This window comes from Motacilla alba, chromosome 10, assembly GCF_015832195.1.
Source record: "Motacilla alba alba isolate MOTALB_02 chromosome 10, Motacilla_alba_V1.0_pri, whole genome shotgun sequence".
Taxonomy (NCBI): Eukaryota; Metazoa; Chordata; class Aves; order Passeriformes; family Motacillidae; genus Motacilla; species Motacilla alba.
Genome location: NC_052025.1, coordinates 1,675,851 through 1,693,835, shown reverse-complemented (window position 1 = coordinate 1,693,835; position 17,985 = coordinate 1,675,851). Strand labels below are relative to the sequence as shown.

At 41.7% G+C, this 17,985-nt stretch overlaps 1 protein-coding gene across 7 annotated transcripts in view; it reads right to left on the bottom strand.

Moving 5' to 3' along the window:
• TLN2 (talin 2) overlaps nt 1–17,985 on the bottom strand; it is a 146,954-nt gene that overhangs the window by 37,772 nt on the left and 91,197 nt on the right. For all 7 annotated transcript variants that reach the window (XM_038147558.1, XM_038147559.1, XM_038147557.1 and 4 more), the window contains 12 exons: nt 17,105–17,233; nt 16,391–16,493; nt 14,618–14,826; nt 13,694–13,813; nt 12,646–12,843; nt 10,447–10,586; nt 7,651–7,744; nt 4,726–4,815; nt 3,467–3,589; nt 2,087–2,230; nt 1,740–1,901; nt 517–657 (listed from right to left, as the gene is read on the bottom strand). In XM_038147558.1, the coding sequence (XP_038003486.1) occupies nt 517–657; nt 1,740–1,901; nt 2,087–2,230; nt 3,467–3,589; nt 4,726–4,815; nt 7,651–7,744; nt 10,447–10,586; nt 12,646–12,843; nt 13,694–13,813; nt 14,618–14,826; nt 16,391–16,493; nt 17,105–17,233 (1,653 nt within the window). The remainder of the gene's footprint in view (nt 1–516; nt 658–1,739; nt 1,902–2,086; nt 2,231–3,466; nt 3,590–4,725; nt 4,816–7,650; nt 7,745–10,446; nt 10,587–12,645; nt 12,844–13,693; nt 13,814–14,617; nt 14,827–16,390; nt 16,494–17,104; nt 17,234–17,985) is intronic.

The following is a 17,985-nucleotide window of genomic DNA, read 5'->3' as shown; positions in this document are numbered from 1 at the left end:
TCTGCTCCAAAGCTTTTACAGAGCTTGAGAGGTTTGCTTTTTTATCTCTTTTCCCTGTGAAAAAAACCCAAACCAAACGAATCCTTTATTAGTCTCTTCACATTCTACTCTGCTGTAGTTACACAGTTGAGGATGGAGAACTTGTGGGCAAAAAGGAAAAAAACCCAGCAATATCCCTCTGATTCTTGTCAGAACTAACTAGGCTCCGTTTGTTAAAACTGCTCTTGAGGGAAAAAAAAGGATATTTACAACTGGATTGCATGGAAGGACCAGCTACTAAAAGATGCAAATCACTTGTGCTGCATGGTTTTGCTAACAGCAGACCTGGAGCATTTACTGTAGCCAAACTGTGCGTCCTCCTGATAGGAAAGTCAAAGTCAGGGGTTAAACACAAGACAGCAGAATGCCCTGTGAACACCCAGAAACACGAGGAAATACTTTGGGGTCTTTACACTCACTCTCTCCCAACGTGATTAATTCAACAGTTTCAGCTTTTGGAGGATGGAAATGCCTTACCTCAGTGCTGATCTGTGCTGGGATGCTGACAAATTCTGGATTTGAAGCAAATGCTGTCAAATTTTCCACAGCCTCTATTAAAGGTGCGGTGGCAATTCTGCACTTGTTGCGGTTCTCCTCCGAGAAATCTCCATCCAGCGCCTGGAATGAAATCAGGATTGAGCTGTGTCTGAACGGCTTCTTTAGCAAAATGGAAGGAAGATGGCTTAAGTCTTCCCAGTTTTAAACCACTGCATGTTGAGGATATTTGAAAGCTCCTTCACAAACGAGATTGATGTAAAGAATGTGATGTTTTAGGAGTGTGTTTGCTTCCTCAGCTGGTTACTGACCCTAAACTTTAAACTGCCGCAGGTTTTCTGTCGTTGCACTCTGATGAGTCTCTCAAGTCTCTCAAGTGTCCCAGGACCTCACACTCCAAAGGGTTTGGAAGGGGCTAACTCCAACCTTTTGTGGTTTGTGAAGGTGGTTGTTTCCTATGGGCTGTGATTTTGAAACTTTTTTGTATTTCTGTTTTAAGCAAATGAGTAATACATTGCTCTCATTTTCACCCAAGTGAACCAATCTCTCACAGTCTCAGAATAAACATTTAAGCTGATAAAATCAGATTAGATTGGTTAATGATTCCAGAAGGGTTCAGAATTGTGAATTCTCCACAGCTTCACAAGTATTACTTCTGCTTGCATGAAAAAAACCTACCCCCTACCAAATTGCTGGAAGGAATCTAGAAAATAAAAGGTTACTATTAACAGAAGTCTACTAACAACATAAATGGCTTCTGTTTGGTTCCCACTATTTTTTTTTTTTTTTTCTCTGTTGATAAGGTAAAACTGTCAGAAATAGCTTCAAAAATCTCCATACACTGGGGAACTTAACACCATTAAAACCCTTCACATTCAGTTGCTTGCAGATTATTCTTTCGGTGCAAGCTCATTAAATACATCAATCCGGAGCAGTCTCATATTGGATGGGCCAGCTGCCTCTCCTTATATTAAAACTACCCAATTTTTTTCAATTTGAATCCAGCAGTTGCACCACTGAACACATTTTTCCAGTTCAGATCTTCAAATATTTAATTAGTGATTTTTTTAAACCCTGCATACCCAAGAATATAAAAAGATATTTATAACTGTTCTGATTTTGTCTCAACAGGGCGCAAAAAACCAAACAAGAAAACCCTCTAAATCACAGGGGAAGAAGAAAGCACGACTAAGCAGCATTTGTACCTTGATAGTTTTAACCAGGTTAGCAGTGCTGTTTGCAACTTCCTTGGCAGATTGCACAAAGTGTCTCTTGGCAACAGGATTCGCTGTTTTTGACGAAGCAATGCGACAAGCGTTGCACAGAGCAGATGTGTGTTTGGCCACGATGGTGGCAGCTGATAAGACCTGTAAAAACCAGCAGAGAACAGGCACAATGTCAGAGGGCTGGGACAGTAACCACAGCGCAGCTCTGCAACGACAGCGTCCAAAGCCAGGCAACAGAGTCAAAGCAGAGCTCCTTGGAACGGACAGGAACGAAGCAAAGTCCCGTGTCCCAACAGGGATGTCTCCCTGCAGTCCTCTGCAGTCACCTGGGATGGGCTGCTCGCTGGATCCACCAGGTTCTGGCAAGCCATCTGGATCGCTTGGTTGGCACGGGCAAACTGAATTGGGTCAACGAGGCCCTGCTGACCAGCCTGGCTGTTTGGATCTGAGATACCGACCAGGTAAGCAGCCTACAAATGGGGAAAAGAAGAAAACAATCCTAATAAATCATGCTAATTCTGTCTAGGATCTCCGGTAAGCTGGCCATATGTCATAGCACATGGTGGTCAGAGATTATTCAGAAATCATACTATGAAATAGAATTACCATTTGTTTTTAGCAATACATCTCCAGAATCCACTGAAACCAAGAAAATATACCCTTACGCTTAAGACATTTAATTAGTTGAAACAAAACTAATAGTCCACTGTTTAGACAACTGCTGTCTCTGAAAATATTGCTTGTCACTTGCACAGCCAATGAGAGAGCTTTAAAGATTACAGGTACTGGCAAATATTTACTGTATTAGCCACGGCTGGAGGCAGTGGAGGTTTTTGTCAAGACTACAAGAACAATCCAGCAAAGGCACTTCTGCTGAGTGCAGGTCCCATCAGGCCTGCAGCTGCTGGTCTCACTGCAGCTCAAGGTGTCTGATGGCCAACCTAACCTCCTCTCTCAGTTAGAAATTTCATGCCTCTCAGCAACACAACTTCACTGTCACAATCATATATGAAGATTTCTCCTATCTGTTACAGATACAATTATCTGTCACCTTAATATGCCAGTAAGGCAACTCAGAGTTAGATGTGAAGGAGATTTAGTCCATACCAAGGCATTACACATTTGGGGAAATTAGAGAATCGGTTTTCAGATGCAGAGCACAATCCCCCACAGCCAAATCCTTCACCAAGGTGACTGTATCAGCTCTTTATAGTTCACTCAGTTATCAGATCAGTGAAACCACAGAGATCAGACCCTAATTTAGAATTTTGGTTATTCCAAAAGTATCTGAACAGCTGAAACACGTTTCTTCTTATTTCCAAAGTCTGAAATTTGTAGTGCTTCTTAAGAACTTCTACAAATTAGAACTTGATTCCTTACTTTTAACTGTGGCTTTTTTGTGCATTTCTCTATGATATAATAGTTCTGAGCTCGAGCTGCAAACATGAATTCCATATGCTGCAGCTTTGCTTTATCCTCAGCAAAGCTTCCTTCTAGATGGCATTTCCCTTCCTTATAAAGTACATATGTCATTGCACTCTGCTTCTCCTGCAGTTTGTGCAGCTTCTGTGATCTACAGAGAACACCGTGTAATACAAAGTCATCACTTGCTTGACCACAGGGAAGTGAATTTCAGATTACAAACCCAGAACATGAGCTTGCTAAAAAACCAAAACTTAATTGCTTTACAGCCTTCAGCCTCTTACCTGAGCTGCTGCCTCTGTGAGGCCACAAAGAGCCTTGGATGCAACTCCAACACATTCTCCAAAGACTAGAAGATCCCCAGTTTTTGCATTCTGGGAAATGCCTGCCATTGATTCTCCAAGAACCTCAGAAATTAAAAAAAGTAAGTTATCTTCCAAATATGCATCCCTATCACTTAGAGGCAAGCAATTGCTGGCCTGAAACCAATTTTTGGCCCACAAACCCCCTGGACTTAGCTTCAGAATTTTTAGACTTCACTAAACTGGGCACATTGCTCTGTCTGGTGTGAGGGATCAGGCATGCACGCTGACACTGGACTGACAGGTAACAGAAGCACTACTGCAGCTCAAATGACTGAGAGGGCACCGAATTACCCCTCATTAATTTTGCTGTCATCCATTAGTCGTAACAGCTAGCCTGGCACTAGGTGCATTTCATGCAGCCTGCATGGCAGTCCTGCAGATGCTGTTGACACCTACAGGATCATCTTTGTAACCAAACTGACTGAAACTCAGTGGGAATGAAACTGTACCCAGACTTCTGGAACCATCTTAGTGTCAGAATGCACATCAATTCCCACATTATGTCCCACTGAATTCAGTTCACTTGGCTTTAAAATTCAGAACGAGCTCTGAATGCAGTAGAGCATTAGATGCAAGGTGACACACACATCCATTAGGTACTTTCTTTTTCTATTAGAGGAGGAGGAATATGAGACAATTCCAACAAATCAAATAATAAGGACACAAAAGCCAGCTTCAAAGGAACATGTACAGCATGGTTTGATTAAAAGTAACTGAAGAGGTTTCCCACAGGTTTTCTGATGTGGTGGGGTGTCTGGGCTGCTCAGACATTTGGCAAAGCTGTTCTGCACAGAACAATACAATGGGATTTCATTGCCAAGCCCTCCCATTCATGCTTTGGGCTGTTCTAACATAGCTGCAGTCAAAATACAGCACCCAAAAGCATGACATGCTGTCTAGTGCACAGGAGAGGAAGGGAGAGAGGAGAAGCTTTCAGAGCAGTGTGTACCGGTCACTTAATTAAAAACTTCTTACTGAGGCAAAAAACCTTCTAAGTGACCAAAACCTGAAATAAATTACCTGTAAGAGACTTATCTCAGGCAGAGTTTATCAAGGAGTGTAGCAGACATTTTAGCTATAAACACTGACTGCACCTCTAACATTCAATATGCCTGTGGAAACTTTTGAAAATCCAAACCCATTTTATAGCTGACACAGAGGTGGGAAAAAGAAATTACCTTTGAGTTTTCCATTACGCCCTCAATGCAATCAAAATATGAGAGATCGCTCACAGGTTCATTTGGGTTATCCAGCATTCCCTTAACTGTCTGAAACAATGACAGAAACTGATCATTGACAGAGTCTGAAACGGAGCTGAGAAGAACACAGACCACCACGCCTATTCTGCTTATCCCAGCGTGATCTTACATGTTTGTCCCCAGCAAGCAGCCAAAGCTACACACTCCCTGAGGGTGTGCCATGCAGGACACCACACCCGACAGGAACTGAGCTCTGGGAACTCCATGTTTGTGCACCACCAATCTCTTGGAAGTTCAGGTTTACCTCGTGTTTGTGATGAGTGATATATGGTCAGAGGTGCTCAGCTTGACATGAGGCAATCTGGTTTTCTGTAGGTGTCAGCAGTGTAACACATGTTTTCAGTACTATTTTAAATTTCATAAACAGATTTAAAGAAGTGATAAGAAAAACAGCTGCCATTTGTTGAGCACTGTCTGGAAACACAAAGGGCTACTGAACTGAGTACACATGCACCACCTGCCTGCCTCTTACAGTGTCAACAGATTCCCCCAACACAGGAAAATTTTCTCTCTGGAAACCACATGTAGTTGGGTTTAATTTCTTTTTTTTGAGGTGATTCTGAGTCCTGAAAATAACAATGTGACAATCAGTCACATATTCATTGAGAAGAATGAATGCAGTTAGGTAACAAAACTTGTAAAAAGCTGCAAAATGCAGGAGGCTAATTGTTTTATACATAAAAATATCTGTAGCACACCTTTTTTCACATCTTAAGGAACACTATTTTACTGCTAAATATCATGCAGAAAAGACTTGGAATCCTTCTGATGAAAGTGAAATCAATTAAATGGAGAAAGATACTAGCAGCTGTATGTGACATTTGCTTTCCACCTAAAGGAAATCAAGACATAATTTTAAACACTTGAACTTTTCTTGTAACATAACTTCTAACTCGAGGATGTTATGGAGACACCTACACTATTTTTAACTGCTCAGCTATTGCTTTGTAAAAATTTGTCTTAAAGCCTTACAGCAATTAAAAAAGAGAAGATGGTGAAGATGTGGTATCTAGAAAGCAATTTCCAGTTGTCTCTTCTGTCTGTCAGTTCTCACTAACAATGCAGCATCTCTTCACGTTGTGCTCTATTAAATAACAACTTGAAAAGCAAACAAGGTTCCTGCAGCTCTTACACTGCTTTGGGGACAGAGGCCTTCAGACCATAGGGAACAGAACAGCAAAACACAAGCCAGCACAAACTTCTCACTAACATACATTTGCAATTACTGCAACAACCATGGTACTCTTGAGCTGCAATTCTGGGCGAGTTTAGCTACCTCGTGGAAGGTTAAACTATAAGGTCCTCTCTAAAAACAGTTTTCCAGAGTCTCCAAAGAAGACCACAGAGACTACTGACAGTATCAAATCCATGCTGAGACACACTCTCTCTACAGAAACAATGATTTTTAGTAGTTAAGAAGTCTTGGAAAGACTAGGAATAGTACATGATGACTTCAGGAAATGAAGGGAAGAAGCAAAAGTTTAATTACTGTAAAGAGAAATCAAAAGTTTAGACTTCCAAAATTTCATTGGTTTCTCCAGTTACTTTGACATGAGTCTCCAGTCTGATTTCAGGACTATTTGCTTTTGCCTTGGTTTCCCTTTTCCCAGAAATTAATCTAATTCCATGTATCCAGGCTTTTCTCACTAACTCTCTTTCTGGGAAGTTCAAAATGCCACAGATCTTCCTTCTGCCCTTTGCTGGCCCTGCTCACAGTCCATGCCAGCACGTGCCATTCTGTGCCACTGGCACAGAACCCTCTGCAAGGGCTTCTAAGGCTATTTTGCCCTACACTTCTCTCCTCTAAGCTCTCAGTTTGCCATGGTCCATCAGCTGGACAGTCTCACCTTTCACACCCCTGCCATTTCACCGATCTCTCCCCATTAGCATTTCAGCAAGTCCTGAGGAACAGCCCTTCACTCCCCCTGCTTGCTCCTTTACATTACAGCCTGATCTCCTGGTTTCTGTTCTTTGGATTTGCTGCTGCTCCCTGTGACCAAGGAGAGAACACTCAGGAAGCTAGGAATTCAGGAGGACAAAGTGGCTCCTAGAGGAACTCCTATAACATTTTGGGATGATAACCATGGACTTGCATATTATGAAAACTCACAGTAGCCTGGAATGACTTTTGTATCCTTGTGGTACTAAGGGCTAGAAATAAAAAGTTTAGTGGTATTTTATGCTCTCAACACAGGCCAGTCACGCCTTGATATCTTGACTGTGACAGTAAACAACAAATATCTAGTTTAAATTAAAAGATTACTTCCTACTACTGAGTGGCCCTGTCTGTGATCAGTGGAGGTCTTTCAACTGACTCATTATTTAGCCAGCCAAACCTTTCACTCAGGATCAAGAACACATCTTGCAAGAGCCTGTACTGACACACACATTGTATCAGTTTGACAGGGAAGGCAGAAACAAGGCATCAAAAGTCTACACTAAATGGTCAAGGTGGAAGATTGAAAACACTATCCTAAAGTGGGATGTCAGCAAAAACATCTTGCAAGTGGAAAAACCAAGATATTGCAGCTCCCTCCAGTGCACTGGTGGTAGTAGAAATGTCCATCTTGTCATGATTCTTCCTTAAGTAACTACAAATAATAGGGACTAAAGTGTATCTTTGGAGGGAAGGACAGAGGGGATGGGGACAGGGTAGCAAATTTCATTCTGGCCAAACCTACAAGATGTTTACATGGGTTCCACGCTCACCTGGTACACAGTAAAAACCCCTGCCACAGATAAAGTGAGAAGACAGTAACAGGAGCTACTCAGACACAGAATACAAGGGAAACAAACAGGTGGGGCCCATTTTTATTTATAAGAACTTTTGAAATATAGTAATACCTCCAGTTCTCTGAGTGCATTATCACATTCCTTCTGCCCAGGAGCTTGTTGGGTGCACAGTGTGATGAGCTGGTTTATACTCTCAGTCACAGCTCTGGGGAAAGTAGGAGGAAAAAAGGTGGATTTTAAAATTGAACTATTCCTCTTAATAAAACTTTGTCATTAAATGTATACTGCATAAAGATATAAAACTTGGATCATCTACTACACGGCTGAGCCCAGCAGCCAAACTGGTGGCACCTCTGGGAAAAAACTGGTGACAAAGGACAGAACATCATCTGGCAGCAGGCCAAGGTCAACTTACTACATTGGCACAGTGACACAGCGTAGCTGCTAAAAGGTATTTCAGCACTTCTCCGGGTCTGACATTAACTGAATAATTTCTCAACTTTCCCCCCAGAAGCCCTGAAGGATCCAGCACAAGTGTCTGGTATGGAAAACAATGGTGGAATGTAAAGTAGATGTTATTTGCCTTTCTCTAGCAAAGTCCCGTGTCTTGTCTGACATACTGTAATACACACAATCCTGCTGTGTCTCTATAGTCTCTTAGTGAGTCAGTCTTTTTTCTCTTTAACTAATAACTGATGTTCTCCCATAGGTTTATATCCACAGAGAACAAGTTATGCAAAGGCATTATGTTCCTATGGGAGTTCACAGCTCCTGGACACAGGCTGAGCCTCACATACAACAGTCACCATCTGACTTTCTGATGAATGCTGTCATAACAGTCAAAATTCATTACAACTACATTCATTTCAGACTCATGACTAACAACCCAGGAAAGTGGCATCTAAAAGAAGAGAAAAATCAGTGAAATTGGAGTGCATGGAGAATATGCTTTCCTCTGGTCTTGGAAACTGAATGGCATTTGCATTACTTTCCCTTTCAGAAAACAAGCACTTGATAACTTATCAATAACACGATTACCTGGCTGGATGGTATCCTACTGTTACAAAAGGAAACAGGATGTCCTTGTTACATTTAACATGTTTATGTTAAATTCCAGGGCAAAAAGAATGGAAACTAATAGACATACTTGTTTAACTGAGCAGCTTTGGTGTCCTTGTGGAGGACCTGGTGTTCAGCTGCTGAGCATCAGTGATTTCTATGCATCAGAAAAATATCATTGCATACAGACATAGGAATATATGACAAAAATTGAAGGTTCTGTTCACTCCCAGAGAAACTTCACACAAAAATATCTTGTCTGCTGCTGATTTTAATTTGAGACACAATTCATATTGATCCAGAGAATACCAGCGATTGAAGAGAGAGAATTATCAGCTTTGTAGAAGAGGCCACATGGTCTCACAAATATCATTATTACACACCAGGTACCTCTCCCAGGATCTATCCAGTGTACAAACATTACTCTGAAAACCGTTTGGACACAGTAGAGCCAGGAAGGCGGCCCCTCAAACACCAATCCCAGAGTGGAAGAGGACTGCTGGGACTCTAAAGGCCACATCTGTTCTCATCAAACACAACACACAAATACTTGGACCCTGCAGGGAACTCAGCCAGCGCTGCTGCCCTGTCAGAGGTGGTCAAAAGAAATGCCTCCACAAGCAAGACAAGACTACTGAAAAAGCTGGTGCCTCTTACAGCTGGTGCAAAAGGAGAAGAAAGCAAAACAAACCTAGCAAAACCCCCAGACTCATCATAGTACCACAGATGGTGAGAGAAAAATGAGAAGAAAAGCTATCGTGTAATAAGGAAGCTGTGCTCCTTCTTTCATTTTCATAATAGAAAAAGTAAAACTGTTTGACCCTGATCATATCTTAGCAGGAAAAGAGAAGAGAACCCTGGCAAGCTTGTCACAAGCCAGAACAGAGGATCTGAGAAGGGGAGTAAGGGTGTCTCCTTAGCACCTTAAGCACAAACTAAGAGCTGGTGCAGTATTAACTTCACACGGGTATATGGTGTCTGTGTAAGGTCTCACACATGCACACACACAGACCAGCTAAAGGCCTGACCTGGCTCACCTTCCTTTTTCTATTACATACTTCCAACAGAGGGAATACCAGCCTGGCAGGAGCTTGCAACTCGGTTGAAATTCCTGATTGAAATTCCTCTACACTCCAGTCAGGAATGCTCCAAGCCTAAAGCAGAAATCTGGAGCAGTTTGATGCTGCAGCAGTAACAAAATCTCATGTGACTCCTTCATTTTTAAGCAGCCTGTCTTTGGTTATCTATAATTTTCATAGATGTTATTTATTTCCAGGGAGACAAGACAGATGTAATTTTTTAAAAAACAAAATACAACAAAGTAAAGTAGTGTGAGTTCTTAAAGAAGCCCTTTACTAAGGAAGTTGATTTATGATCCTTAAAGTAAGGATATGCTCCACTGCAGAAATGCAGCATCTAACCCTTTCAAGCATTCCTGATCATACACACATGCACACTGTTAGAGATAGGTAGCTACAATTTTTAAGCACATTTTATCTAAGAATATTATTCCATTTCTTTTCTTTCAGAGATTGAGAAGCTTAATGTTAGCTATTGCCTTGTCAGAACACAGATGGTGAGAAAACAGTAAGTAAAATACACTGGCTCCTTTCAAAAACCAGGCCAAGTCTTCAAATGCTGGTTCCTATTCCCACCAAGAGTAACAAGTTATGCCAGTTGTGGAACTACTCCAACATCAGCAACTCTCCACTGGCCTGCTTCCATTTTAACAGAACTACAGGTTCCAACCACTCGGCTGTCAATAGCAGAAGAACATATAAGCACAATATAAATACCACAGAGAAAGGCAAATATCCCAGGAAAACAAAGCAAGCAACACATCCTTACCTTGCTGCTGCTGCTAAGAGGTTCTTGGCATTAGGAGCTCCGGGATCAACAGACAGAGACTTGGCAGCCAGTAACAGCTTGCTGGAAGCCATAGAGATGCTCTTGAGGTTACCTATGACTTGAATCTGGTCCTCTTTAGTCTGGAAAGCCAGAGCAGCATAACATTAAGTACAAAACTGGCAATCGAGAGAGTGTGCTAAAACCACACATGGAACCCCAGTCTGTTTATCCACCTGAAACCGCTGACATGCGTGAGCTCAGAGAAGGATGGCTCCAGCCTCTGTTCACCCACACAGGTGCCTCTAGCTTCACTTACATAGCAGAAAAAGACCCTCACAACAAATAGCTTGGCTTCTAACAGTGGTAGTATTCACAAATGAGCAATGGAGAAACTTCCTTACTTGTTGAACAATGCTTTTGTTGACAAGACTCTTATGTGTCTCTGCCTGGCACAACTGCTTCACATTATTCAGTCAGTGTACGCTCTCTGGCACCCTTTGTGCAGCCCACAGGCTTCTCTAGCATCCAACTGGGATTGCTCACACAACAATATCCTCCAGAAAGCCATCTTTCCCAATAAAATAACTTTCTAAAAGCCTACTTCGGTCAACATCCTGACTTGGATGCTCTATTACTTATTTTAAGCCATTGCTTGGAATGGGAAACCTGTATTTAAATACAGTTACAGAAAAGTACTGCATCTTCACAGTGAACAGCTGTGACCAGATTCTTCTGCCAATGATCAGTAGAGGTGAACCCATTTTTTCTAACAGTCAGTTCATACTTTTTAGGTAAAGGAGTTGCATAATATTCAGCTGATAGAATAGCTTTTACTCTACATTTACTAGATTCTACTTCCTCCCTACCCCTACATTTTGCTAGTCACCCAAAATACCTGGTATTGCTTCTGTACAGGCCAAATAGCTACACACAGAAGGCCTTCTCTTTGGAATGATCAGCCATTAATAACTAAGATGGTTACCACCCCCCGTGTCCACAGGATCAGCAAATTCACAAGGGTCGCAAGGTCATCAGCGGCTGGATTCTCATTTCAGGCAGCCATCTGCAGCATTGTTTCTACTTTTGCTTTCACTGAATTGCCTCAAACAAAACATTCGAAAAGTCAATGTGCTGCACAGCTAAAGAGACAGTCAGGTACCTCACTAGTACTCACTTTCACAGCTGTACACAGCTGTATATGGAACCTAACTCACTTCACACATCTGGAACCCGAATGATGAGGTTCTGATGGAGAATAGCCACCAACCACTGTCAGATATCTCTACTCAGTTCTACCTACAAAGTACCTGCTCTAGAGAGACATTTCATAAATGACTTCAAAGGACTGACACACTCAGGACCTTCTGGCCATTTTCCAGTGGCAATCATGTCTTAGGTTTGCAGGGTCCTCCTACTAACCAGGGTAAAAGCATCTGCAGATTCTTTTTTCTGCAAGTCTTCCTATCTCTTCTGATACACAATTCCTTTTTATATGCTGGCATTTGTTGTGCCTAATCATTGCCAAATGACCGATTACTGTAGCTCAGCACAACTCTATCCAGTAAGATCCCACCTTCAGTTTATCTCCAACTACCAGAAATGAGCTCAGTAACATGTGACAACATTCCTGATTGTTAACGCTCATCGGAGTAGAACTCTGCCAGATTTTAAATCACTGAACACAAGTCCAAGTGCTTGCTGTCAGATCCAAGGATGCCATTTTAGGCAGCCCTCCCCAAGTGCTCGCTCCACTCTGTAGCAGGTCCACAGCACCATGGAGCAATATCAAAGCATCATTTCCTCCATCTACTTTAAGCATTTCAAAAGTAGCAAAGAAAGGTGCTACATTTTGAACAGCATTCACCTAAATTATACTCCATGGTATTTCCACCAAAAGGAAGCAACCCTTTCCACAAGCTCAGAGGTTCAGCACACCTTTGTACCTTTGCAGCTCAAACTACACGGAGGAGTATGAAGTTGTATTTCTGACTGGACACAGAAACACATACCAACATCCTGTGGAAGATGGAAATGCTGAGTTCTCCTCTTTCCACATAACCAGCTCCAGATGACTCCCTCACAACAAACATCTCCCACAGCAGCATGCTGTGCTGCACTGTAGTGCTACATAAACAATGTACTGCACTGCCAGAAGGTATGGCCAAGATTCTCCCTCAATTAGCATGATCAAGAACTTACTTGTGCTTGGCCAGCCATTTCAATACCAGCATCAAGAAATTCATCAAAGTCATCACTGAATTTGCCAGAGGCTGCAGCCAGCTCCCCACTTTGGCCCCGTGTAGCATGGACAACTTCTCCAGCTGACTGATTCAGGTCTGCTGCTGCCTGGTTCAGTTCACTCTGAGCTTCTTGAAATGACTTAGAACTTGGAGGTAGCTGTAAGAGACAAAGTTCAGTATCTTACTGTCACATCACACCAGCCTTTCACGACTGGAGAGTTCAGCACGTGCTGAGAATCCCAAATGCAACAGAGCAGGGAGCTGGAACTATGAGACAGCTGTCAACCAAAAATCTGTCCAGCAACTTGTGTCCTGCTGTTTCTTTCAAGGGATCGACAAGTCTGTCAGCTTTTCGAGGGACACCAGTATTGGCAGCTCTTCAAAATTACTGTAAACTCTCTCCAGCTAACCAGTTTGGTAAAAAAACCCCTGATTTTATCAAAAGGCATTGCACAAACTTATCAAAGTACAATTCCTCCTTCATTCACAGGATAGCAAGGTCAGTGATAAATGCAGAAAAAAGCTGTTCAAATAGCATAACCTTCCAGCAAATTACCAATGCAGAAAGGGTTTCTTGACATGAATGCAGTTCAACAAAGTAACAATTCTACTCTTTACACAAAATGACCCAGTATTTTTTGACAGACCACAATGCTCCTTCAAGTAAACGGATAACTTCTAGGTGGGAGATGAACTATAATTTTCTCACTTTCATATTCTTCAGAATGTCAAGTCATAGCTGCCATTGTCAAAACCAGAAAGTTCATACCAATCTATGACAATTTTAACACTGCCTTCACAAGTCACAGACGCATTTCACCTTGCCCATAAAACTATAAAAATGGTATTTCAGTCAAAACAGCAGCTGCCTAAAGATGCATAAACTTAAACACAGCTTACATGAACTACACTTAGGGCTCATTTACTAAATAATGATTTGACACGTGGGAACTCAGATCTGCCGTCCAGTTTTCTACAATATATTCCCACATGAAAAGCCATCTTACCGAATCAACAAGGAGCTTCTTGCTGGATTCCCCAATACTCTTTAAGGCCACATCCACATCCTTTTGTCCAGGCAGACAATTCACACAGTTATTCAAGGAGTGAGACACTGCTTTTGCCACCTACAACACACAGGTGAACACATTCACGCTGAGAGGCTTTAAGGGCTCATTACAGGAGGCACAGCCTCTACTCCATAGCCAGCAATTCCTACATTCTGACCCTTACAGGAACATTTTTGAGACTTGAAACTTTCTCAGTTTGCTGCCCTGCAGTCTTTATTCAGGCTCATCAATGGGATAGGATGGTGTTGGCAGGGCAGCCCCACAACTGCTCCTGGCACCTGTGATAAAGGCTGCAGCACTGCAGATAAGGGAATCCCCTGGAGTTATCTATATACTAATCACAGAAATTCTTTGCATGCCACTTTTTACAAAGATCTGATTAAAACAGAGGTATCTTCATAAAAGATACTTACAATGCAGGTCAATTCTAGACCTTTTCAAATCAGTAAAAAAAGAACCTGTCATTCCTAAAGAATTCAAACATAGTGGTGCCACACATGAAGAAAACATACACTCAGTTTTTGAATATAACGTGGATATAGAAATTTTATTTGAAAATTATCAGTTTAATGGCTATCTCACTTTTGCAGCCAAGCAGTCTCCTCACATATGTTATGGGTAAAAGCACAGAGCTGTATCTTTGTATATTTTTTCTAAGAGATGACTAAAATACCATACTTTATACCATCTGCATTGTTTAACCTAGGCATGATGTTATTGTCTGAGAGCTGTTGAAAGGAACAGAAAGTTGGCACACCTAGCAGCCTTATTTTCTGTCATTCTCTCTCCTTATTCAGTGCTGATTTGGAGTAAATTCACTGGCTGTTTGACAACTCGGGCAGTGCCCAAGTCCCAGCTTACCTGGGCCAGTCTCTGCTGACTGTCTGCATCCCCGGGGGCAGCCAGGGCCTGCTTGGCCTCCTGGATCAGCATGGCAGAGCCTTCCATGACATCCCTGGCTGAATCCAGCATGGCGTGGGCTGCCACAGGGTCACTGGTGGATGCTGCAACCCCTCGTGCTGCCTGAGCCAAAGTCTTCAAGGCCTGAGCAGTTTCTCTGGCAGCAACTCCTGTGGTCACATTGCACCAAGGATTTTATTAGCACCTTTAAAGACAATCTTTGTATTTCACCACATGATCTTGCAGGTAATGATCCTACTGCAAAATAACACTGCAAAATGCAATTTAAAAGAAAATCTTCACACAGGAACAAACTTGAAATACACAGTATCATTTGCTTATTGAAATGCCTGTAGTGAAGCCATAAAGTATATGTTATAGCCCAAAGATGACATTCTGGGCACAGCTCTCTATGCCAGTGACTACATCCTAGTGAAGCACTGAAAAAGAAGAAAAGCTAAAACCTGAAGATGAGGAAAAACTCATACTCCAAGCTATGGGGGAAGTGATTGTCTGCAAGAATGGTGTACAGGAGTTCAGAGCCACAGCAAACAACAGTTGAACTTCAAGCAATCAAAAAAGAGATTATTAGGAATGATACAACTTGATATAATCTAACATCACTGTGATTAAAAACATATAAAAATAACTGAATGAAGTCACAGAAAAGATGTAATAAAATTACCTTTTGTTAAAGGACATGTATCAACTCCAGTGCTAAAGCACAGGACTATGAGAATAATGGTCTTCTTCTATTTGTGAAATTATTGAAAAGGAACTCATTGCTTTGTAGGGTTTCCTACAATCTGATGATAAGAGAGCTACTAGATTTAGCTATTCATTATCAGCTGCAAGTATCTGTATTCCTTTGCCTGATACCCAGTGCCTACTTCTGCACAACTATGTGATAGAAACGTGAGCTATCTTCATGAAATTCCATCTGCTTCAAATGAAAGCAACTGTAAGTTCTAGAGCCCAGCTGCAATTATAACCAATGAAGTGGTAATTGCCATAACACATTTCATCAGCAATATTAGACAAAAAAGCTTATGGGAGCATTTGCAACAACAGTTTTGATTTCTAACAGAAATAAGGACACAAACCAATTTAACATCCACAAGTAAACTTTTGTCCCTCCTGCAGAGCATTTTTCTTATTAAGGTGTTTTTGTTTCTAAACTAAAAGCACAGGTACAAAAATAAACTGTAGGATCTGTGTGCCCAGGTTTCCTGTTGGCTTTACCTCAAACTATGCAAATGTGCTCAATGAATCAGCCTGAGCAGCTGCATTGTACATACAAACTGGTAACATCTAGGAAGAGATGCAGTTCTGAATGTCACCAAGCTGTCCCCACCATGTTCACATCCTGCTGCTTCAAAACAATTGCGAGGCACCCTTTAAGCCTTCTGTAAGGACACAGGAACATTTCCAGTGGCACTGACCTTTAAAATGCCATACATTTTATTTCAGCCTTTCCCAGAGTTTCAGTGGCACATATTTACAAAAACAACAGATGTCCCAATCTATTCTGATTAAAGACAGAGCAGATTGCATCACTGTTCTTTTATGAAGCGCGAGTCACACTCAATTCTTCATAACCTACCACAATTCACTATCAGCACTAAAAAAAATGAAGTAATTGCTTAATTTAAGTCATCTGTGACAAGAAAACCTTCCATCAAGTATTTGATGGAAAGCAGAGGTTTCCCAGAGCCATTATGAATAAAGCAGTACCTGTGTAGTGCTCATTGCCCTGAGCAGCACAAGTTAACAACTGGGCCATTGAAGAGCCAACTGCTTTGGATGTGCTTCCCAGGTCCTGAGTGCATTTCTCAAGCTGTAAAAAATTGCAAAGGACAAATTACTTAGTTTAAGCTCAACAAAAATACACTTTGTTTTAAATAGTACTGAAAAATTCCTCATTCCACAAAAACCTAAACTTTCACCTCAGCTACACATGCAGTTTCTCTGAAATCTGACTAACATGTTTTCCCTGATCAGGATGAAATCAATTAGCATATTAGATAGTGTGAACAATAAAACTATTTTACAATTAGCAATGGAAGTAAATCTCTTCATCCAAGGAAGGGCATTTTTTTTTCCTCCAAATAAACTATTTCAGTTCCTAAGCCTACTAGAACTGGCTGTCCTGAGTTCTCATCATTGTCACTACTGAAAAGAAATTCTTTTTGACGAGACCAAAACATTACTGCTACCGAATTGTAATTTGTACAATAGAGAAGGAAGCCCTACAGTCCTATGAGTAACTCTACTACAGAACATACTGTTGCTGTAGTAGTAAAATACACTCTTTTTAAGAAAATCAGTGCAAAATCCTGTTAGCATGATCATTATTCAAAGCTTCATGACTTGTTTTGCCTCTAATATTTAAGTTTTTAACAGCTAACTTGGCTTGTTTTTAAATGAAGAACATCCTTCCTCAATTACAGTTTCTCCTGGGAGAGGTTTTAACTGTCCATCCACAGCTGCCATCTTCGCATCTTGCAGTTCATTTTTGAGAGTCTGGACTGTATTCAGAGCAGAATCAATTTCCATTGGGCCACAAGCTTCATGAGCCTATTCAGAAATCAGATCAGCACCACTGTTAGCAGCTGTATGCAACTTTCAGAAACAGTAAATGCTTCAGATCTAATCTTCCCTCCCATATTATTTCTCTTCCTACTTTAGAGGCCATCGTGAGCCCTCTAAATGTTATACATCATGGACTCCAAACTCCTGAACAATATTTTCAGTCTGTGAAGACAATAACACACCGCTAAGAGGCACCAGGGGAATGAGGTGCACTTGGCTTGTGTGCATGTCCCTTCATAGCAGGCAGCCCAGGACTGAGAAAGTAACTGCTGCACTCTGGACTTCCCCTTGGACCAGAGGCCTCCCTGTGCATCATGACCAAAATCCCAGTGACTCCCTGATGTGGCAGCCCACACTCACCACTATGAGGTGCAAATTCTGGCATTAGCTCAGGTATAGCCACCTCCATGCTGCAATCCTGGCCTCAGGCCTCAGTGTACATACACAAAAAAGATCAGACTTTCCACTTGCATTTTTTCAAGTCCCACATAGCTTAGAAATCTGTGTGTGAAACACAGAGCCTCTGCTTCCCTGAAGATTTCAGGGAATTTCATCATTTTAGAGATGATGATTCCAGTTCACAATTACTGTAGTGAGCAGAGCAGAGCTGTAGCTGGGTTCTCACTGGTTTGGTGGGGCATGAGATGTGTTCCCTTCTCCCTGCTCTCCCTTGAAGGTAACAGCAGCTCAGAGTCCTGATGTGCTGCTCTGTATGCTCTGCTCCCATTTGGCTGGTA